We start from the raw sequence: 23,757 nt of genomic DNA on the forward strand, positions 1-23,757 counted from the left end.
TACAACGCCAAATCCCGTACAGTTAAACAAAAATCAAGTGAATTATAGAATCATACCATATCCCAAGTTAGAAGGGTCCTATCAGGATGACTGAGTCCAACTCCTGGCTCCACACAGGACCACCCAAAATGAAACTCTATGTCTGAGAGTGTACTCCAAATGCTTCTTGAACTCCAGTAGGCTTGGTGCTATGGACACTGCCTTTGGAAGCTTGTTCTAAATATCTGAATGTCTTTTCTTTTGAAAAGTGAAGTTCATAGTAAGAGCTTTTTATTTTTTCATTGGATTACTGATGTAATCATTTGATCCTGGACTGGGGAACCTGAACCAAATTGCCTCTGTCAGAAAGGTCTTTTGAAAGTGTAATTTCTTCTTCCCTTAAACTTACTGCAAAGAGAAAAGAAACCCCAGAAAAAAAACAGTCACTCAAGGATCTTGTTTTGTGTACTGACTTACATCTAGAAATGGTGGCTTCTAGATTGGCTGAAAGATCAGCACACCAAAACAATTGTTTGGGTGCAGAATACCTTCAGAAGGGAAGTGGAGGATCTGACAACTGAGAGATATTACTAAAATAATACTGCAAATGCTGTGTTTTCATCCAGTGAAAAAAATTCAAGAAGTACTCAACTAAATACATAGTCTCCAGATCTTTTCCACTGAGATGTCAAAGTGTGCCAAACTATGAAACTGATAACACAAATGGAAAAAAAGAAATAGAATCAAGCTTGGTAGTGCTGGTCTTTTCCTGCAGTGGACTGGGTAAAGTAGCAGGGAGCTGCATCTCAGCATTGAGCATAGTGGAAATTGAACTGATGAGACCAATCCTAGAAGTACTGGACTGGGTCCCAGAGTGGAAACTTGGCATTTGCCTAAAAGCTGGAGACAATGGAGGCTGCTCCTCCTGCCACGGATGAGAAATCAGTCATATCTGTTGGCCCTAGTTCATAAGGGTGGACAAGGAGCTGGAAATTGCTTACAAGGAAACAGCTTGGGCTCACCCCGAAGAGCAGGAAGATCTTTAAGGGCTTACTCACGACAATGAAGTCTCTGTTGTTACTATCTTTTATCTACAGAAATACCCAAGGTGCCATTTATGACACCTTTCCCATCAAACAGAGACAGTGAGAATGTGTGTGATCTTCTCATGCAGATGACTGCTATAAACAACAGTGCATACAGGACAAACCAGAGGACTACACGTCGGAAGTGTTTCTGTGACAAATGGGCTGATGAAAAAGTAAACAGATACTTGAGCGAGGTACAGACTGAGGGACTGGCACAGAAGGAGCTGCTGATACCATGGGAGTATGCTCAACAAAATGCTCTCTTCTCAGTTCACTTCCAGTTCAGTGCAAGTTGCAGGAGTTTAACCTATGAAGTCATTTCTGGCTTGTATTTTGACAGATACTGGCACTAACTAACTGATTACATGAGAAGCTTACATTTAGAGAGGGTACTTTCAGACTTGTGGTACTCCGAGCATTTCTCACTTCCCAGTTCTGAGCATTGGCATCATCACAGCTCTGTGACAGCCTGAACCCAGGCAGGCATCACACACCTCAGATGATGTGGCTTCCATGGGACATGAGCCATTGCTCATGCCCCAAAAAGGAGCAGGGACTGGTGAGCGACCCAGAGGGCTCCTTGGACACTGAGCAGTGGCTGGTACTTCTCATGAGCTCATTGTAATGCAACCAAATTTGGGATTCATGCATCCAAGAACACTCCACACAGGAGGGCTAGCCTAGAAAGATGATCTTAGCAAACCTTTGGTTTGTCTAGTTTGTTCTTCAGGAAAAGTTTATTTACCCAGGCTTTCCCTGACAAGATGTGTTGCATTCTCAGCTAAGAGATGGTGCATTTCAGTTCAATGGTTGTTTTGCAACCTAGGTGTTTGTGATAATGACTTCTAAAAAGGAAGTGAGCAATGAAATTACACTCTTGTCTGGACAGTTTTACCACAAATTTGGACATAGCATAGGTGATTAGCATTGCAGAAGAAGCTTAAAGTTGCATCTCTTTACTTTGATCAAATGATTCACGGTGTACCTTTTCCATATAGTTGACATCACTGCCTCCTCTTATAGTTAGACAGTGTGTTTCCCTTATTTTCCTCCTGAGACACCCACAGGAAAGGACAAAATATTAATAAGTAGGGAAAAAATGTGAACATAGAAACCCATATCTATATCTTCTGGGGCAGGAGTCCCACCCAGAGCTGTGTGAGGACATCTTCCAGTGCAGGACACATTTCTAAGGAGGTTGGACACAACTGGAGCCCTCAAGTCCTGCCAGCCAGAGAGCTGCTGTAACTAGGGGCAGTGCTTTCTGGTTAGAAGAATCAGTGCCTCTTAGTAAACTTCTATAGATGAAGATCTTTCCTCAGCAGTTGCTATTTGAATGCTGGAGAGAACCTTTCCCAGGAAGGAGAACAGAGAGGGGCAGCATCCATCTTCACAGTGAGGCAGGGTGCAGGAAAGGCTACGTTACTTTCCACATCTAAAATATTCCTTAGAAGGCAATACATAAAAATGGTAACACTGTTTCAGTTTGCTAAAGCCACCTATTTCCCCTACCTGATAGAACATCCCAAAGGTAAGGAGTAAAACTTAAGGCACCTGCTGATATATATCTTTCTGCCAGGTGTTTGTACCCCTGGTGGCAGTAAGAGTTCTCCTGTGAAAACCCAAATGTGCAGGATGCATTTTGTTCACCTGTGATTTCCCTCTTTTCTACCGTTAACTCTTTGTGTGTCACTGACACAAGATTCATATTTAGTAAAATTGTGTCAGAATGCTATTTGCAGCAGGCTATTGCCTTCTGTAGCCCCACCCCAATATAAAGATTCCTCCTGCTTTCCACACATGGGCTGCATTCACCGTGCTAGTATGCCAGAGCAGTTAGAGAAAGCTGAGAAGAGCATGATGGAAAAGGAGGCACAAAAAAACTCCTACCATCAACCACAGGTTTGGGCTGGGAGCTCTTCAGCCGCAGCGATGGCCTGAAGCGGGTGCGGTCGTTGAAGCTCCAGCTCTTCTGGACCTTGGTGGGGCTGCCGTCAGTGGCAATGTCGGCACTCGGGGACCGGCGATCTCCGACTGATGACTGCCTGTTCTTTATGCTCTGACCCCGTGGGCTGGCCATCCGGACCCGCTCCTTGAAACTTAACTTTTGACTGTGAAGAAGAGAAAGGGTTTTTATTCTTAGTTCCGCCTTTCTGTTTCTATCATAATAGAAAATAAATTCTAAAAATTCTCAATAGTATAAACCTTTTTCTTACACACTTTTAATTTCATTGAATATGTATGATTTGGGAATGGAAATGACTTGATGTAATTATTATCTGATAGAAACATGACCCAAAACAGTCTATCATAAGTACAAAATAATCTTGTCAAGGAAATTAAAATTAACAAACAGAAACAAATTTCATACAACTGTCATGGATTAATCTCTAGGATTTACTTTTTTACTCCTTGAATTTTAAAAAGGTTTATTCCCACATTAATCAGCCCAGCTCAGTGCACTTCTGATGATCTTTTCAGATAGACAAGAACAAAATGTGTTCTATTATTATTGCATGCCATATAGTGTTTTTTTTGTTGTTTGTTTTTTAAGCAGGCAAGAATACTGTTAGTATCATCATGCTTTTTCAAGATGTGGCACCTCCAGCATTTCATATGCGTTGTTAGTGGTCACTCATATTCATAATTTCTTGTAACAGAACTTACTGGGCAAGACAAAACCAAAATTAACAAAACATCCATGAAAGACAGTGATGACTGATTAATGGAAATGTAAGGTTACCCTCTGTGCTCACTGAAGTCACTGCTGGATATTAAGCTGGAACCTCATTACTTGCATGTGCTACTGGCATTCAGGACAAACGCTAAGGCCCAACCAAGGTCATGGTTGTGACTGCTGGACTAAAGGTGGCCCTGTATCCTTACAGCTGGCCAAGATTTTTTCCTTCTATGCTTGTATCCTTCCCCTCCAGTCATTTAAATGTGGAACATGTAGGGTTTCTACTTCTCAATACTCAAATTAACTTTGTTCACCTTAAAACATAAGATGAAATTCTGTGGTCCCCCTATCTACATACTTATGCTTTTTCATTGTTTAGCCTTCTTGCTTTTGTCTGTTGCTTCCTGAAGGAGATGGCACAAAGGGAAAACAGAAATGAAGTCTTTGGTACCTGCTTTGGTACTCTTGTTTTATCTATGGGAATGGCCATCTTCATCAATGATACTGTTCAGGCAAGGGGGAAGATGAAGTGAGCAAAGTAGGAGCTGCTCATGGTTAATGAGTCGTGCAGTCCCACTGCACTGACATTGGTTTTGGAGTATGCTTTAAAGACATCTAGAGCAAAGATTGTCTACTTGCAAACTATAATTGTACTTGAAGTTAAAACTTCCTAGCACCCTCAACTCTTCGCACTTCTGCACACCCATAAAACATGTTTTCAAGAGAAACGAACTCTGTAGCTAATTAACTACTGCTAAAATGTACTGTGCGCTTCTTAGATGTTTAACCAACTGCACTCTGAAAATACGGAGTTAATATGTAATTATATGAGATTGAATGTAATTATAAACTTCTGTAGCTGTGAAATGTTGAGATAATCAGATATCTTTGTCCATGCATAGCACAGCATTTCATTCTGAACACAAACATCACTGAGAGCAGAAAGGATGCAATTTGTAGCAGGCAAAAGCACATGCCAGAAAGCTCAGATTGAGAGAAGTTTTGAGAACACAAAAAAGAAAAAAAAAAAAAGAGCATATAAATAAGAAGATTACTAGATAAACATCTCTATAAGGCATGTTGAATCACTTGAAAGAATACCTTTCCTATAATTTCTGAATGCAATTCCCTTCTTCCCTTTGCCCAGAGTAAGCAATTGTTGAAATAAACGCATGATGGTGCTGGAAACATAATCTGTTTCCACTGAAAACTGTTACCCAAGCCAGCAGTACTATATATTGTTGCATAGTCAATACAAAACATCCACAGAACCTATTATTTGAAAGAAAAGTGAGTTCTTAAGTTTAGTTTTCAACAAAAATTATGTTTCATCTCAGGAATTTTTTCCATTGTACAACTTTATGAAAGTAAAAGCTCGAAAATATTTGTTAGCTACATTATTGTGTTGTCACACAGCATGAACAACAGGATCAACATTTACTTCATCTTATTCCCGTATGTGTCCCCTCTTCTTATGGCTCATTGTTTTTGATATTGAAAATTAAATCAAATTATATGTATCTTTGACAAATCTTAAAGCAAAAAGCTTTCTGGACAACTCTCTACCATTCACAGCCATTAAAAATGAAAGAAAAAATGGTAAACGAGCCATAAATAAGATCAGAGTGGACCATATATATTTTTAATAAAATCTAAGTAGCTGCAAATTGAAAATGAAAATAGTAAAATGAAAAAAGCATACATCATTATGTCAATTAATTTGTATGAACGTAAACAATCCTGCATTTAAATGACTTGTGCACAAGATTATTTCAATAATAAAAACTGAATGGTATACAATGGTTACTTAACCTGAATATCTTTAGTTCTCCAAACCAAAGCAATGAGGCAATGGTGAAAGGAACAGTAGATACTTCAGCTGTACTAGAGCCATTTGTAAAAGTGCAACACTGAGAATGAAAATATTAATTCAGAATGCAGACCTCACAAAGAAAATCTGCTTTGTAGCAATGGCAATGTAAAGGCATGCCAAAGGTCCATGCAGAGAATGCTGCATCATGAAGAGAAACAGAGCCTCTGAAGGAAGCCTGCTTTGGAAACTGTTTTACATCTTGAGAATTTCTTCAAAGACACTGGTTATAGTTCTTTGCTCTTGGATCCCTGTTCCTATTTTGAGACTGGTGGGAAATGTTCCTAGAGCCACCGGGTCCTACTCTGAACAGGAATAAACTGTGTGACTTCCAGCAGGGGAGAGCCCATGCCTAGAAGAATAATAATAAATAATGTATCATGAAGAAATAACTGGATTAACTGCATTTTTGGGGCACGCTGAGCAGGGTTTTTACCCACAGTGAAGTCCCTTCCCTTATAGGTTCTGGGCTCTCAACTATCTGTTGCAGTAGAGGTGGGGATAGCATTAGAGATACAGACTGGAGATAATCTTATGCCCTTGAAAGCATTTTTGGGCACTCTAGACTTGAATCAGTGCTCACTAAACCTTTAAAGCTCTTTACTCTGTTTTAATGATGGTTGCATTAGTGCTGTCCAGTGCCCTGCTACAAATTCATTTCTTGCAGGGCTTAGCACATTCTATTTTTTTCTTTCCTCTGTATTTATGACAAATTCAAAGAAAATTCTTTGAATTAATGTAAATCTCTAATGCCCCTTGGAAATTCACATATCTTTTTAATTATTTCCAAAGTTTAACTTGGATGCTATTCCAAGAGGCAAGAACTATTAGGAGGAATTGGTAAAATAGGTGTGTAAATGCTTTCTGAAATTACACAGGATCCTGAATCAGACTTAAATGACAAAAGTTGGAGAGAAATCCAGCTGTTTTCAATTATCTCCATATTCCTTTAGATATGTGTCTGTCCATCATTTTCTTGCACTTATGCAATTGATAATTTATTCCTGTTCATTTGTATACGTTAGCTCTCTATTACAACCTTCCATGGCAATGGTAATGCCTTTGGTCTCCTCTATACTTGCAGGTTGCAATCTGTGGATACATTCATATAAGTAAACTGGAGCAAATTTTAGTGGAGCTACAACTGAAACCCTCTGGAAGAAATGCAAGTGATTTCTCTCTATCTTTTTTCTTCTGAAGGATTAGTTGCAGAATTTTACCACTCATTTGTCTTGTCAGTACATGGATGAGCCATTCACCTCTGCAAATGACTTTGTAGCTCTACTTTTCAAATGCCATCTTTTCCATCATAGGAATAGGTGTTTAGAGACACTAGAGGTCACTGTAGCTTCACTGCATCGGGAACAAACAGTTCTTTGGCAAACCGAATTACTCGACTCAGTAAGATTTTAACTGATAAATGTCAACAAACTTTTGCTCTTCCCATACTCACAGTTCTGTCTTCCATTAAGCATCTTACTATAATTTTTTGTTAACAGGACATCACTTTGCCTCCCTGTTCTGCTCCCCTATTTCTCTATCTTCCTGCATTTCTGGGCATTTCTACCTCTAAACTTCTACCTCTGTCCCATATCAGCCTCTGACCTGCAGCATTGCTAGTTAAAATCTGCGATTCATGTCTCAGCTTTTCACAATGAGCAGGCTGGTGGAAGTGGGAATAGGAACAAATTGAAATTAATCAGAAGTAACTGTTAGGCCTGAGGGTAAGAGAGAATGCTTTGAATCTTGAGTCGAGACAGAAACTCAAGCTGACAAAAGTTATCACCCATGACAAATAACAGCAATTAAAAGTTTGTGTTGATTTGCCATAGTTAACTTCCAATTAATACAGATGTTGATTCTTCCCAAGCTACAGATTTTATGGAAATTAAGCGAAGTTGAACAAATGCTAATGCAGTGAGTAGTACAATAAGGTCTGATGTTCAAACTTTCAAGAATTCTCCACCAGTCTTATTCTAGGATCCTGAATCCAAGAAACATAGTGTTGTATCTCTTGCCTTCAATGAGTAGCAACAAGAATTTCAAGGACATAATGTCTTACTGTTCAATTGTCAAGCAAAAAAAAATCCAAACAAAAAGTCAGGGCTTTTGTGAATTTCCTTTATCAAAACAATTTCTGGATGAAGAGAATCTTTTTTTTTTCCTTTATTTTCTATCATCAGTTTTTACTTGTGTTGTTTTTTAAGTTACTTTTAGAAAGTAAGAAAAATTGTAATGTGCTTTAGTTATAAACTGTGTCATCCTCTAAGATCCACCCATCTAGAAATTACCATTTCTGGTTAGAAACAGTTTCAGTAGGATTTAACTGAAGCAAATGGTTTGTTTCACATGCATTTCTCCACCTCCCAGTATAGGATGCAGGCACAGCTTCCACAGGCTGTGTCCAAGGGGATTCTTCCCAATAATGATCACACACTTGAATTGTTGATATTGACCAGTATGTTACATCTCATTTTTCCTCACTGGTTATTCAATGGAGAACTCAACTGCCATGAGTGTAAAAATCCTCTTGGACTGGGGGAAATGTCTTTATCTAAATGCTCAAAAATTGTATAGATCTCTACAAGGTGATGCATTCCAAAAGTTCAAGTCTCAAGCAGAAAAGGGAATCTGCGTGTTGGCAAACCATGGCGTGCTGCACACTGCAATTGTATGAGTTTCAAATTACTGGAACTACTGCCATTGTATTAATGTCATTGCAGGCAACAAGCAGCGAGGGGAATTACAAGCACTTAAAAAAATAAATAAGGAAACGTCTTTTGGAGAAGTAAGGAACTTTAAAGCACCAAGGAGTGGAAAATAAACGAATCATGCACCTGATGTTAGTTGGCATTCTCAAACATATGAAGAGGCAGGATGCTGAATACCTATGTTTCCGAGGGGTGTACATCCTGAAGAGCTTCTGTTTATTACTACAAAGCTTACTAGGAGTGAGGGGAGATAGAGGACCATGTTACTAAGCATTCCACTGCTAGGTGAGGGGTTAGGCTTTCCACCTCAAGTCAGATTCTTCATCACTGGCAATTCCTTTCTCATAAAGCACATGCAGAGATAATAATTTACATTATTTCTACTTTTAGAAACAACTATGATTTAGTAGATGAAGAGAATTCCGGAATACAATTTACATGCTTCTTTCAGAGTAGGGATGACTTTTTTATTCCAAGCTCCTATGCTTGCAACTCTTCATATTAAGACTCACTATTTACAAAGCTGAATGGAGCCTACAACTGACCAGGTGAAATTCATTCTTTGCAGATGCCCAAAGTATGTCCTACACACAGCAGAAGACTGTTTATGTTCTCAAGATGCTGTAAGACTCCTTGGTCTTGACCTCATTCCTTGCATAGGAAGTATTTCAGCTGCAGTGTATAACTGAATAGAAATAAATACTATTTATGCTCAGTGTGTATTTATAGATATAGATAATTTAACATAAAGCTTTCTAAATAGCTTGCAGAACTAGTACTGCTTTACAGTCATATCTCAGTTTACACCACACATTGACCAGGAAGGTTGTCAAACCTTTCTTTTGATAAGCGATTAACTAGAATGCATATGTATACTGTTTTGAGAAATACACCATCTAATGTGTTGAAAATATTTTTCTTAAAATCAGTATGAAGCTATAGCTGCATAAACATAGCTCTCTTAACTCAGGCAACAACATTCAGTTGCCTAATGAAAGATGGTAGGTCTATACATGACAGAATGCAAGAATTCATTTCTGCAAATATAAAATTCAATTTGATAAGCAAGAAAATATAGCTTTTACCTAAAGTAATAAAAGTTTTTTGTCCACTGTTATTAGAATAGAATAAAGAGCAAAGAGCATATTCAGAAAGAAATCCAATGCATTACTTGAACAAACATATCTTCATTTAAAGAGTGAAACAAGAAGCAGCTTACTTAGGTCACATAGCATCCCATGCAAGTCACTCAGCAGTGCAGTAAGAGAGAAGTTAAGTAGTCGAGGACAGTCATCTCTAAGTACATTGCAGCTGTTTGCATTTATGTTTTTACAACAGAACACATACAGATATTTTAAGTGATATAGACATAGAGCAGTGTATCAGCATAACAATGCAATGAACAACTATAAGCAAAACACACCTTTTTAAAAAGGCACTGAGTGGTCTGTAGGTTTCTACTGTAGACCAGGATCTCAAAGAGTTTACAACCTCACTGTAATACCTATACTAGCAGTGAACACAGGAGTGAAGTTTTTTGAAGGGGCAAACATCTTTCATTCAGTAAATATAAAGTGGAAGTATATGGCTAAATCCACAGCAGGGGCAGGTCATATCATTTTACATTTTTTCCCCTTCCATTTAGCTTCTACATGTTGTAAGTAAATTTGTGTCTTTAAGTCCTTATGGGTACAGCCGGGAATAAGCTCACCCTGCACAAATCGCTGTTTTGAAGATACATACTCATTTACTGTCAACTCCAGTCTCACCTTTAAAAAAGCTGAAAACAATTTTAAATGTTGTTGAAGGAGTAAGCAATATGGCTGGCAAGTGTGAAAAATTTTGATCGGGCTATAATAATTTAAAAAGACCAGTTCATTGCCAGTGATCCTATAGAGGTAACGTTTGTGAAAAGTAACAGAACCAACAGTGACAGTTTCTTGCAAATGCCAAAGTAGGTGAAGCGCTCCCAAGTGATGCTTCAGAGCAAATCCATTCACCTCAAGGTACTGCAATACCAAACATGCACTTCAGGGAAGGGGATGGAATCAGGCAGCAGGGAACTGGTCTGAAAAGTGAAGAGGGATGAGGGCAATATCTGTGAAGACTTTCCAACTGTTTTTTGCATTTTAGGTATGGAAGTGCTCAGACTGCTCAGAGATTATTGAATAAGCAAAAAGAGTTTGCAAACCACAGTATAACTCAGGGTAGATGCATTTCAGAAGTTGATGCATCACTGATGCTTTTTTCTTGGCTTTTGAACATTTTCTCCTTGGAAGTAAACTCCACGCTCCTCTGACCCTGCTTTATTGATTGCCCAATGCTTGCTGACTCTCACTCCTAACTAGTTTTGAGGGCAGTATAACTTCTTTTGTGGCCACCAGGTCCTTTCCAGGCCCTAAATATTCAAACTATACATAAGGAAGAGGAGCAACATTTCCATGCATTACCCTAAAACTGCATCTTTGAGGGACATGGTTTACTGGGCATGGTGGTGATGGGTTGGCAGTTGGACTAGAAGATCTCGCTGGTCTTTTCCAACCTCAATGATGTTACGATTCTATAATCTCCAGGGTTTTATTTACTGAGTGAGGGCAGCCCTGGCTCTCCATCCTACAGCAGCAGTCCTAAGCCTGCATCCAGGCCAGGTGGCAACACAGCTGGTATTCAAAGCCAAATTACACCACATGCTTCTACCCTCCACTGAAGCTGCTGGAAATGGCGTCAGTTTTGTGTCAGGAGTCAGTAGGCACATCCCTCCTCAGGAGCAGGGTCTGTAACAACTACTTAGTGCTTGGACTTAGAAAAGCAAACAAATTGCCTGATTTTTCCATTCAAGCAAATTTCAGCATCATTACTTTTATCAATACAAGTTAAACACAAATGTGATTTGTGACTATTATCAGTTAGCAGTTTATTGAACCTATTATACAGAGCATAAAACAGCAAAAAGCCTTTAAGAAGCAGAGATTTCAAGGATGAAAGAAATAAATTAAACTACAAACCTGCTAGAAGCTTCCCCTTGTTCTTTTCTTCAGGTCGGGGAGTGGGAGGGAAAAACATATTTGTTATGCAGATAGTAATCACATTACTCAGCTACAGATGATGTTAGATATATGCTAAACGTAAATGGATGTGTTAATTAGTGTACAACACACATGATACATTGCAACCACAAAAACATTCAAGCAAGACTCATAACTACAATGCTTCTGAAAAGTAAGCTTTCCAGTTGTTTTAACACATGCACAACATGCTTAGTACATACCACTGCAGACTGAGTTGGCAAAGCACTTAGGCAAAATGCATTGCTGACACATATATAACAGAAAGCTGTAGGCTTTAAAAGGTTTAATTTTAGGGTATCACAGCAATAGGCTTATTTAAAATAAGAATTAGGTGCACTTTCGAGGGACAGTCTTATTTGAGAATATTTTAGGTGGGATACAGCTTCATTATTTCATATCCATCCATTCATACCAATGTTGTCTTCAACCTGTTTGCATAGGTCAAAATTTTTTGTATGTTTATTAAAATGAGTATTCCACGTAATTTTTAATCTAAAAGCTCCTTTTAGTTTGAAGCATTTTGGAATTATGGTTATGGTAATTGATTGCTTATGGCTCTGTTCTTGTCAACTCTTTGAAATTCAAAAATCAGCTTTGGGTACCCAGCCAAACCTCTTTTTGGCTGAGTTTTTTGGCACACAATTACCTTTTTACTGTCATGTGGATGTTCATCACCCAGCTTTGAGAGAAACCACTAATTCTCTTGCACTGTCTGCAATAACAACAGTTAGGATGCTTATCAGAGCTTTCCCATAAGGCTCTTATTGTACTCCTTTCTAATCTTTATTATCATTTACCTCCTAATTTGTACCCTGTATTGCATCAGTCAACTCACTACCTTCTGGAAAATCTTTACTTGGGCTTCTGAAGGGTCTTGGGTGGCCAGTGCTCTGTGGATTCTCACCCACATAATGACAGTGAATATTTTCTGTTTGCCAAGCTGTGATATCAGGTGTTTTTAGTTACCTTCCACTGACTGGGTGTGTAACTGAGGATACAATTTCCTTTAAGGAAACACTAAATATAGCAGAAGTAATGACAAGAAGCAGGAAATTCCCCAGAGCATTCATTTGCAAAATGCCGTAAGGCTGTGTTCCTTTGGAAAGGTGTTCTGCAGCTATAGTCTAATACAGAGGCACAGTCTAGTCGAAGAGTGCAAAAATAGTTTTTAACTGAAAGAACAAGCTCTGTATTAGTATTTTTTTTCTTAAACATAATTTTAAACTGGGTGAATACATATATTGAATTGTATTGGTTCAGGGAAAAATTGCATTCATATGTATATTTGCTCAAATGCTTGTTGGTTGCTGTGACAAAAACAGAGGTATATGCCAAAGACAAATCATTAGGGATTGAGTTTCCTAGAGAGTCTGGTTTTGGTCACCCTTCTACAGCAAGAGGAAAATGCACTTTCCATTGTCCTCTCAAATTCAGGATCTTGATAAAACAAATCTAGCAGAAGAGCAGTTAAATATGTTTCTGTCCCATAAAAAACATGGTTTGGGGGAGAGCAGAAGAGGGGACAGCTGTTGGTTGACACTCCAGTGTGCATTTGCAGTGCTGTCACCATATGCAGCTGGGACTGAGATGTGTTCCCCAGTCTTACAGGTCAGGAAGTCTTTCAGCCCTGATCTTCACCTAGAGCAAGTTGGTATTTTACATGAACTTATACCAGAATTTAGTTCAGGATCAAAACTTTCAGAACTGAAGGGAGCCATTTTTTCTTAGACAGTAAGTAGTATTTTCCAATAGGCATGTCCTTCTATAAATCTGTTGTAAATAATGTTATACCTTTATCAACAGCATGCAGGAGGAATTAGTATAACTTCAAAAAGGGACTGATTATTAATGAGTATGTTAAGGCACAGCTGGTATGGAGCATGGATAGAAGTAAAACATTACCCTTGATAAATGTTTTCTCATTGAAATGTTTCTAATGCCTGTGTTCAGTGATACTTCTTAGATAAATGAGGGTGATTTGTATCTGTCTCTCTGTACTAGGCTCCCAGGTAACACTGGCCAGATTTGTTAGTTGAAATTTTTTATAAGAGAACTTAAGAAGACAAAACAAGACAAAACAAACAAATAGTAATTCTCTATAAGCTTGAACAGACATCAAGAACGGCACCAGCTGCCATATTTGTACCTACTTTGTAGGGCTGCAGGTATGCAAGGCCTTCAAATGAGGCTTCCAGGTAGCAATGGAAACCGATTTCTCATCAGCCGCATAACTACGCCATACACACTACGTGCAGGATATATGATAAAAAGAAAAACAAGGCAAGAGGGAGCAGGGGATGAAACAAAAAATTGAAAAGCAGATTAGTAACCAATACAAGTCATGGCTTTCTTTTATCATTCATAGCACTGATACATGCCTGAGGGGAGGAAGAATACTTTCATAATATCGCCAGGTGGCAGTCAGGTTTGTTCGGCTGGTGTCGGTAGAATAAAACCGCCAAGAAGCCTGGTATGGGGAAACAATAGAAAAGCACAAAGGAACCAAGAACATGAAGTGACAATGCCACCGCACTGGTCATGGAGAGAGTGGATTTTGCTCAGATTGGGATGTCTGTATTAGAGTGAGCGAGTAAATACCAGCAGAAACCTACCAAAGCTTTTGTAAATCAGAACATGGTATGGCAAGAGTTATTAGCTTCATGGAAGTACCAGAAAATATTCAGCATAAAGGTGCCTGAAAAAAGCATCACAGTGATTTAGTTGTGACAATTCCATAGGGGAAACCCACACAAACTTGCAGTTTCAGGTAAAGAAAGTGTCATAATACATTTTGTAAATGATAATGAAAACCAGACAAAAAGCATGTAGAAGAGAAGTATTCTCTGTGGTTTGAAACATTGCTAAATGCTTAAAACTATAAATTAATTAATTTCAAAGGTGAGCAACCAAAGCTTAGCACTGAAAATGTATTCAACACTTAGATTTATAACTGCATGTGGATAGTAAGATAGATCCTCATCTCTGCAAACTGGTACAGCTTTCCTGATGTCAGCACAACTACATTAATTTGTACCAGCTGAGTATCTGTGCTTCCTGTATAATGTCAAGCATTAAATGTCATCCAGGTACTCTTATATGGAGTTTAATACCCTGTGTCTCCCTGCACATCTCCCACAGATGCAGAGCCTGTCGCTTACTCGGTAAGTTGTTCCATTGGCTGATCATCCATATCATCGAAAATCTCTGCATTATTCTTAATTTGAAACTTTTTGGTTTGGCTAATAACCAGAGAAATTTGCTATGTTTCTATCTGCTAGATTAGATGGTCCTGTAGTTTCCAGCACTTCCTCTCTGGATTTACATGCTTCAATAATATTCACACTACATGCTTCTTATAAGCTAAACAAATAGAGAAAAGTATGTTCATATTGTATATTATACTTGGTTGTTGCGATAGCTTAGTTATCTTGCAGACAGGTCTGAGCTCCAGTAGACAGAGTATCTGCAATTGATGAGTTAGCAGAGGCTAATTCTATGGAATAACTCATCAGAAAACAGACATTATCCTGATAAACTAGAGTAGTGATTCACAAAGTAGCTCATCGTCAATATCCATAATAAACAATTAAAAAAAACAACAGGCCATGTTACAGTAGATGATATACTGTTGAAATCCATCATGAAATTCTGAACATGAAATTTTCTCCATATTTTGACTCATTTCCAACCCCCCACCTTTTTTCTTTATTTTCTACAGTTTTCCAACCTCATTTACAAACTGCGGTTGTTGATTCGATATGCAGCATGTTAGTACTGTTAGCATCATTACACATGATGGTAATGTCAGTTTAATAAGTTTCTTGTTCCTTATGTAACTGTAATAAACTTTGGCAAAATAACATACTGGGAACCTGTATGAAGCTCTCCACCCTTCTTCCCTACTCTTTCTCCTCTTTGTTTCTCACACTTGGACAAGTACTTTCCAGAGTTGCTAATATTAGGACAGAGTCCTCTAGTTATACACTGAGTGCAATGTTTCCAGATCAACAGTTTTGTACTTGGTATACTAAGCCATTTGGTTGGAACAATTCCAGCCTGATCATACTCAGATTCACTGTCATGTGCCTGCCCTCATCTTTACTATTCCGCCATACACTGGCAAATTGTTACATTGGCAAATATCACCATCAGCAATTTTATATTAATTTCCAGATGACTAAAAATGCTGAACATGAAAATGAACATGAAAATGCTGAACAACCTCCACTTCTTAGATCCCACCACAATTATCTCCTTTTTACAGTGATTTTGTCCACTGAGAGTATCTTTCTGAGATCAGCTGGCTACCTACTCTTAATCTCTTAAGTATACCATCTTTTAAATATTTTGATTGGATTTTCATACAACAGTAAGAAGAGGTACATCCAAAGCCTGAATCTATTATATCTATCCTCTGTCAATCAAACTTTAATCTCATGGGAGCAGTTTAGAATATATGTTTTAGAAAATATCCCAGACGCTCATACTACAGTACTCTACACACAAAAGGAGCAGGTTTAGCTTTATTAACCATTACAATAACTTATGAAAGCTCCCAAAATAATGCCTCCTACTTATTTCCATGGAAACCACAACGGATACAGAGAGCACAATAACACTATTTGATAGAGAAAATTTTCAGATACAAAACACTATTTTTCAACATAGTCACCACCATTAGCTATGCATTTTTGCCCGTGGTGAACAAGAGCGTGCATGCCACGCTCATAAAAATCTACATGGCTTTCTAGAACACGGCTTGTCTTTCACATTATTCTTCCCACTGCTGAAATACACCACCCACCACTTCACTGTGCTCACATCCTCTATTTGTCTCATAAATGTGCAGAAAACATCAAAAAATGTCAATAAGTGCAACTTTTTCCACATAGAGGAATTCAATTCCACATTTGCTTCATATGCACTTCCATGTCAGACATCATGTCGTCTGACTGCCCGTCTGCTGTCACCTGTCGCATGGCGACAAAATGTAATAGAATATTGTGGGAAAGGTTGAACCTCTACTGCTATATCACCAATATCTGCCTCTGATGACACAGGCCAACACAATAAAGTAGGAGGCATTACTTTTGGAGCAGCCCTCATAAGTGTTTGTAAGATTCCCTCTCAGTCTCTTCTGAAGAACTCAGGTCTCTCAGCTTTTCCTCTTAAGGGAGATGCTCTAGGTCTCTAATCATCTTCTCAGCTCTCCACTGGACTTCCTTTAAATGTACCCCGTCTCTCTTGAACTGGGGAGACCAGAACTGGACACAGTGCTCCAGATGTAGCCACACCAGGACAGTGTAAGGGGGAAGATCACCTTCCTCAATGCACTGGCTATGCTCTTTTAAAAGCAACTGAGGATACCATTGGCCTTCTTGGTCCAATCTGTAGTTCACCGGTCACCCTGGTTCTTCTCTGCAGAGCTCTTTTGCAGCAGGTCAGCCCCTTAATCTATACTGGCACACAATGACACATGCTTAAAAAAAAATTATTTGCAAATCATTGATTGGCATCATAATGCCAATATTGGAGCTGAAACTGCTTACAAAAATTTCAGAAGTTTTGGCATTTCTAGTTCCTACTTTTCGAGCTTTTGAATTGATTAATATTGAAATCAGTTTTCTGGAGAGGACTCTTCATTTTCACCAAGTACATCACTCATTGGAATACTCTTAACCCCGTATTCATGAAAAGCAGCTTAACATTGGCAAGAGTGCTGCTCTGTCAGTAGAGTTGTCCAGGGATCACTTCTAATTCATCAGCTACAGAAACGCAATCAATTCAGTTTCTTTAGCATAGATGAAGAACTCACAAACTACAAATGGAAATTCTAAATACATGAAGAAATGTATTTCATGATATTAATCTGTGTTAAACATTAGTTCCACAAAACTTTCCAAACTGAAATAATAAAACTTGCTCCAATATGTACTTTAAATCATCTACTGTTATCTTCTTACTGGTTTCATATTTACCTGAATTAGACTGGCAGCTGGATTCCTTCTTTTCTCAAAGTGTTTCTGGCGATGCTGTTCCTGCACCTTTAATGCAAATCCTGAGCCAAGGATGCCCTGCAATTCAATATAATATTTATGAGTAAGTCTTTTTTTCCTACAAATACATACAATCAGCTACAAAGTTTTGATCTAAAATAATCATATGTGTACTTCATTTATGACTGCACAAGGCAGTATGAGGCTCAACAACAGTGCCCATATATATTTAGACTGGAGAGTCTTTAGGAGATAACATCTGTGGTAGTATCAATGACTGCTTACCCCAGCCATTGCCTGAGTTTATGTTAGACTATATTTCTGCAACTCTAAAGGCCACACACACACTGACACACACACATACATACATCTATAGAGTCAGGCAGGAACATTCAGAGGAAAGTACGCCATGGATAATGAAATGACCAGCTGACAGATACACCAGACATATATAGATAACAAAGGTCATATCTGCAGTGCTTATTATAATTTTTGATTTTTTCAAATCTTAAAAAAATGCCTTACTTATGAGATTAAGACCATTTTCTCTCACTAATTCTCATCTCAATAATCTACACTGTTCATTCTAGAGAGTATGTAAAAAAGCTGACAATTAATCTTCTCCCTTTTGGTTTTTTATTTTTTTTTAAGTGAGATAAATATGATTCCTGCTAGACAGACTCAAAGACCAAGAATGTTCCCCTCCTTGGCTTGGAAGGAGTACAATATTTCTTCTGGACATGCCAGCATTACAAGGAACAACATTTCCACTTGATTCTTAGCCAGGATAAATAAAAAATACTAGAAATGCACGAAAGATTCACACATACATTTACAAACAGAAAAGTGTTTGTAAGGAAAATCAATTTCTGTATATAGATATGACATAAGGAACAACAGTTCTGGCATCTCTGATATGTAAGGTTATTCATCTTCTACGTGTTCTTTTGCTGAGACTAAATTACTTGCTAGTGATTACTAGGTAACAAAGATAATTAATTACAGTAGTTGTCATTAAATGTCAAAGATTCACAAACAGATAATGTAATATAATTATAATTATTATGCATTATAATGTCACAGGTATTGAAATACTCTCTTTGCATAAAATAAAAAGTAAATGTAATGCACTAGATGACTTGATGCTGTTGGCAAATGCTGACTTTTAAGCTTGTTTATACTGTTGAAAACAAATGTATTATTATAACATACATATTTTATAATGCCCTGTAGATAATGAATCCAAGTATTAAAATGTTGATGGAGTATATAATATATATGGAATATAAAAAGATTGAAATGTCACTTCTGGTTTCCTGCTTATTTAATATTAATTTAAAAGAGAAAGGAAATCCAGTCTTTCACAACTGCACTACACTCAGAAACATGAAAATTATCTCATTTTTCCTTTAATAGAAACTAACTAAGAAATACATATCAACTGATTTTTTTTAAATTCAAGGAAAAGCAGTAATATATGAGTCACAATTCATAAAAGAAGAAAGGAATTTCAATCTTACACAGCAGTATGCTACCTAGTTTAGGGTTATATCCCAGTTTGTCCTAGCAAAAAACTTCTCCAAAACTCACATAATGATATCAACACCAAACCTTTTACTTGGGTGCTAGAAGCTCACCAGTATTGTCACAGAGTAAAAAGCCATAAACAGTTGTTCTTCATTTAGAAAGTTTCCTTCAGCTTTCTGTATCCTAAGAGCAGTACGAGCTACTGAAGGTTCTACGATCATTTTACAGTTTTTTTTAAGCATACTCACAGCAGGTAGTGCAAAGAAAGAAATGCCAAGTAGAGCAAATCCTGCAGAAAGCAGCCTTCCAAGCCAAGTAAGAGGAGTTTTGTCTCCATAGCCAATGGTTGTCAATGTGATCTAAAAAAAAGCCAAAAGAATGATCAAAGATTACCAGAAGTCCCTCAGAGGTTAGTCTGAGATTATATAACTGCCTGAAACATTTTTTTCCACTATATAACTCAAGACATGTGAAATATATAGATATTTCTGAAAGATAAACACACAAAAGTAACATGAATACATTATTCTATGAAGACTCAATACTGTCTATGACTGAATAAACCAAATAAATTATAAACATGAGAAAAATACCTCAATAAGCAATAAAATAATAGATCAGAAGGTCTGGGATTTCACAGACCCAAGCAAATGATGGGAAATGATATAAATTGGGCAGAAAAAAGTGTCCTTTTTGTATGTACAGATGTTTCATCTACTTTCAGCAGGACTGTACATATTTGCACAACTACACAAAGATAAATTACACAGACATATTGGAGAAATACAGTAGTACTAAAAGGAAACTGAAGTTCAAAGACAGAATATTCAAATACTAGGAGTGATTAGCTGTTGCATTTTCTACAAACCCATCAGTACAATTCAGGCTTGGTCATTTTCTGAAACACACACAAAAAATGCTAATCTAAGGATGGAAGGAACTGTAGGAAGTTCCTCTTCCTTTCCCCTTCCCTCTGACAGGCTCAGATAGACCTATGTGACTCCTCACACAAAGATAAAAGACATTGCAGATCTCCAGGTTGTCTAACAACCCTAGGTTGTTGGATAGAGTTAGCTCAGACCTGCGTGGGAAGAGGTCAAGGAGAAAGAACAGTGGATCTGTAATTCCTTCATGAGGATAGTGCAATATAGGCACACCAAACAGATGTTTCAAAATCTGTGGTGTGGAGGTCAGCACCCCTGCCATTTAGCACCATGACAGAGGATGGCATAGATTGTTGCATGTGCAAATCACTGACTGCAGGCTGTGTACATGTACAGCAGGGACTGCTGGGATATTGTATGTGGTTGTGGTCTACAAAACATATCTCTAAGGCAAAATAAGGTGAAAGTACTGGCTTCATGCCTATGTGTGCCTGTGCCTGGGATCTTCCCCAGTCTAAAGAAATGCCCTCCAGACTACTCCTGGCCTGGGAGGTGTGCCAGGCCCTAACTGGGAAACCAGATTGGCAGGACCCATAGGCCCACGTACTGCTTGGTGCAGCAGTCAGAAGCAGGACAGTCAAGCAGAGGATTTCTGAGGCCGGGTGGAAGACTGCGGGGACTGTGCTCAGGCAACAGCACACAATGTTAAGGACAAAGATAGACAACGACCGGCTGAGTGCCAAGGATTCCAGGGCCTGTTATTAATGGCGAACATGTGCACAGAGAATTATTTTACATAGTGTACCAAATGTGGGCAAGTTCAGGCTTAGCAAGTATTCTGGCAGTAATGAATTCTTCAGGAAAGTGCCTTCTAGAGACAATATTTTGCTTCCAGCTTCCTCAAAGTTCATTCCTATGAAAGACAGCCAAGCAATTCTATTTAATGTAGGGGTCACCACAGGACAAAAGAAGGAAAGTCTTTTGGAAGTAATTAGATTTCAACTATTTAAGGCTCCTTAGATAGTAAACAGTGCCTTTAATTGCTCCCATTGTTGGGAACAAACTACGGATGTAATTTCCCTCAGAAAGCCATAGTGACTAAAAGGCAGTGAGCTGAAATATCTCTGCAGCTGAAATTTCAAGTGGTTATCAAGTCTCAAGGTAGTAATGCTAGCCTGGAGGGACACACAGCTTTCCATACTTGGGTGCTTATCAGCTCTTGCTCTCCTTGCTCCTCTTCACTTCCCTGCTCTCTCTGCCTGCATCCCCTTTTCCCAGCTTTCCAACCCAGGAAAGCAGAATTACCAATATTATTCTGCGGTTTGTTTTGGCGAGTTGAGTCAGCTCACAGAGACATCTAACAAGCACCAGAGTCTGCACAAGGCAGGCAAAGAAATCCTACCTTTACTGAGACTGAGTGATAACAAAGAAGATGAGAATGCAACCCTCTTTCTTTCCAGCAGAAGTGAGCTGTTGCAGCCATGCTCTTGAACTTGCAGAGGGGCTTGGTTTGGTTTTATTCTGCTTAGCAAGGGTGTTCCCAACTCAGCATTAGAGAGCAAGTGCAGAACAGTCTGAAGCTATTGAGACCCAGAGAATAATGAAGCACTTGAACAAATGAATCCTTTGAATAAAAGTTCCTCAAAATTCATTTCCAGACCAATCATCATGAAGCAGTTTGCAGCTCTGGAATGAGCCCAGTTACTTGGCTTCCACCCAGCTCCTTGTCTCTTCTGCTGGAAAGTAGAGAGATCTCTCCTACCTGGGCTGACAAGAAGAAAAACAGACCTAAGTGTCTTTGAATATTAATGATATTGTCACCTAGCATCTTCTGAAACTGTTAAAAGATGAACTTGAAACTTTGAGATTTGATACTTGAGAGCTACACAAAACCAGGAACAGTCCTACAGAATGTATCTATGGGATTTCTCCAAAAAAAAAGAGTACCATCATTTTAAAGCCTTTTTTCCTTCTTTTAGGTCATGAAGATGTCTATGAATATCAGTGACTTGTTGCTCATTTTGGGCTCTTTTATCTCAGGATGGTCTTTATAATGACACATGGGTGTCGGAGCCATACCATATCAAATTATTTGACACCAAACAAATGGATTTGATCTTGTTTTATATTCCTGTGATCACACACTAAGAAAATATTTTTCCAGATATCCGCATGGTCCAGTTCAGAAATAAGCCTCATCATCTTTGTTAGTACTGCAAGCAAATAAATGAGCATAAGGCTCTGAATGGCATAATCTTGGGGTAACATTAAGTGAGTGCAGTGTGGAAAACTACTGGACGTGAGATCACAGTAACATGAGAAATCGTGAGATGTGACTGATAAGAAAGATGTTGACAAAAATTACAGCTGACACTATGAGGGAATGTTGGATCTCATGGGTAGTTAAGGGAGAAATGACCTTAAGTTCAAAGATAACTGGAAGAGAATACTGGGGACCTTCAGAGGATTCAAGTCTTGCAAGGACAACAGTACCAAAGTAACTACAGCATTAACATCGTACAAGACCAAGAGTAACTAGAACACAGTATCAAAAATACAAAATCTGAGTATGGGTGTAACAAACCTATGGAAATAAATAGGGATGAGTTGTTGATCTGGGAGGAGGCTGGGGCTGAGAGAGGAATGTGATGAAAAAGGATCAAGAAACAATAAAATGGAAAACAAAATATGGGGATACCTGCTGAACAGCCTATTTGAACAGTCTGTTTGATCACCACAGCTTATATAGGGGAAAACAAACCAAACATTTTAGTTTCTTTGGCTAGGATTCATTTCTCCTAGCTTGAAACACAAAATGTTTTGGTGTTTTCACATGATCTAGTCACCTAGACTTCATAATGGAAAGGAAGATTCCTTGAGCATGTAACTCAACATATCCTAAAATGTAGGATTAACAGATAAACCTAAAATGCAGGATTAACAGATAAACCAAGGAACACAGCTAGTCTCAAAAAACACTGTGACAGAACTTGTATTATATTTCACTGCTAGAACTAATAAATGTGCTAATAATAAGTGAGGCAATACAATAATGAACGAGCTTATATAAACTAGGTGCCTTCAATCAGATGAGATAAGACCCAGAGGGTCTCCTCTTCCCTAATATTTTTTCTGACATAATTTTATGTTCTGATAGCAGTACTTACCTTTTGAATCTTTACCTGACATCAATTAACTGAAAAAAAATTTAGTTTGCTCAGACTATCATCACATTAAATTTAAAAAACACCATCAATATTGACTCATTTGAGCTAGCAACTGTGACAGTATTATTCATTTAAGTTGTTTTGTTCACCTACAGGTCACTGTGGAGTGCCAGAGCCATTCTGTATCCAACTGTAACTACTGGATACTAGTAGAAAATAATGTTTTATTAAAATAAACTCTGTTAAATGTGTAGGAGAGACAGAAATCCTAATTGCATTACATTTGCAGGTAAAAGTAAACTAAGTGCTACTATGAACATGATCAGTTCTAGCTACCACTACCACTTCTCAGAAAATCATATAAGGTTTGATTTCGAAAGACCTACAATTTTTTTTTTTTAACAGACTTTTTGTTCCCATATAGTTTACTTTTTTTTTTTTTTTTTTCTGTTAAACCAGTTCTAGTAAATTCTGAGCTTGAAATCTTCATACAGTGCAAATTAAGGCTGTGTTGAGCAGCACCATGGGGACTCCAACCATAAGAAAATTCACAGTAGAAACATTAGCACGATGCTTAAACTGCACGTTGTGCAGTACAATGTGCAACTACAGAGCAGTATTCAGATGTAAATTAGTATGCCATATCCTGTCTTTTGTCTCAGTGCAAAGTTATGGGCTTTAAAAATGAAATTCATGAAATGACCTTAGCATGGTACAACCCTCAAATAATTGGAATTAATGCATGGGCTAATTGCCACATGCTGGGTCTGGACAGAGGAGTGTAAGT

At 38.2% G+C, this 23,757-nt stretch overlaps 1 protein-coding gene across 1 annotated transcript in view; it reads right to left on the reverse strand.

Moving 5' to 3' along the window:
- Positions 1-23,757, reverse strand: part of KCNQ5 (potassium voltage-gated channel subfamily Q member 5) — an 87,141-nt gene that overhangs the window by 19,060 nt on the left and 44,324 nt on the right. Inside the window, exons 6-10 of the mRNA XM_031552243.1 lie at positions 19,168-19,278; positions 17,375-17,470; positions 13,547-13,641; positions 11,334-11,360; positions 2,958-3,178 (exon numbers count right to left, since the gene is read on the reverse strand). Of these exons, the coding sequence (XP_031408103.1) occupies positions 2,958-3,178; positions 11,334-11,360; positions 13,547-13,641; positions 17,375-17,470; positions 19,168-19,278 (550 nt within the window). The remainder of the gene's footprint in view (positions 1-2,957; positions 3,179-11,333; positions 11,361-13,546; positions 13,642-17,374; positions 17,471-19,167; positions 19,279-23,757) is intronic.

The sequence above is a fragment of the Meleagris gallopavo genome, chromosome 2 (genome assembly GCF_000146605.3).
Source record: "Meleagris gallopavo isolate NT-WF06-2002-E0010 breed Aviagen turkey brand Nicholas breeding stock chromosome 2, Turkey_5.1, whole genome shotgun sequence".
In the NCBI taxonomy this organism is placed as follows: Eukaryota; Metazoa; Chordata; class Aves; order Galliformes; family Phasianidae; genus Meleagris; species Meleagris gallopavo.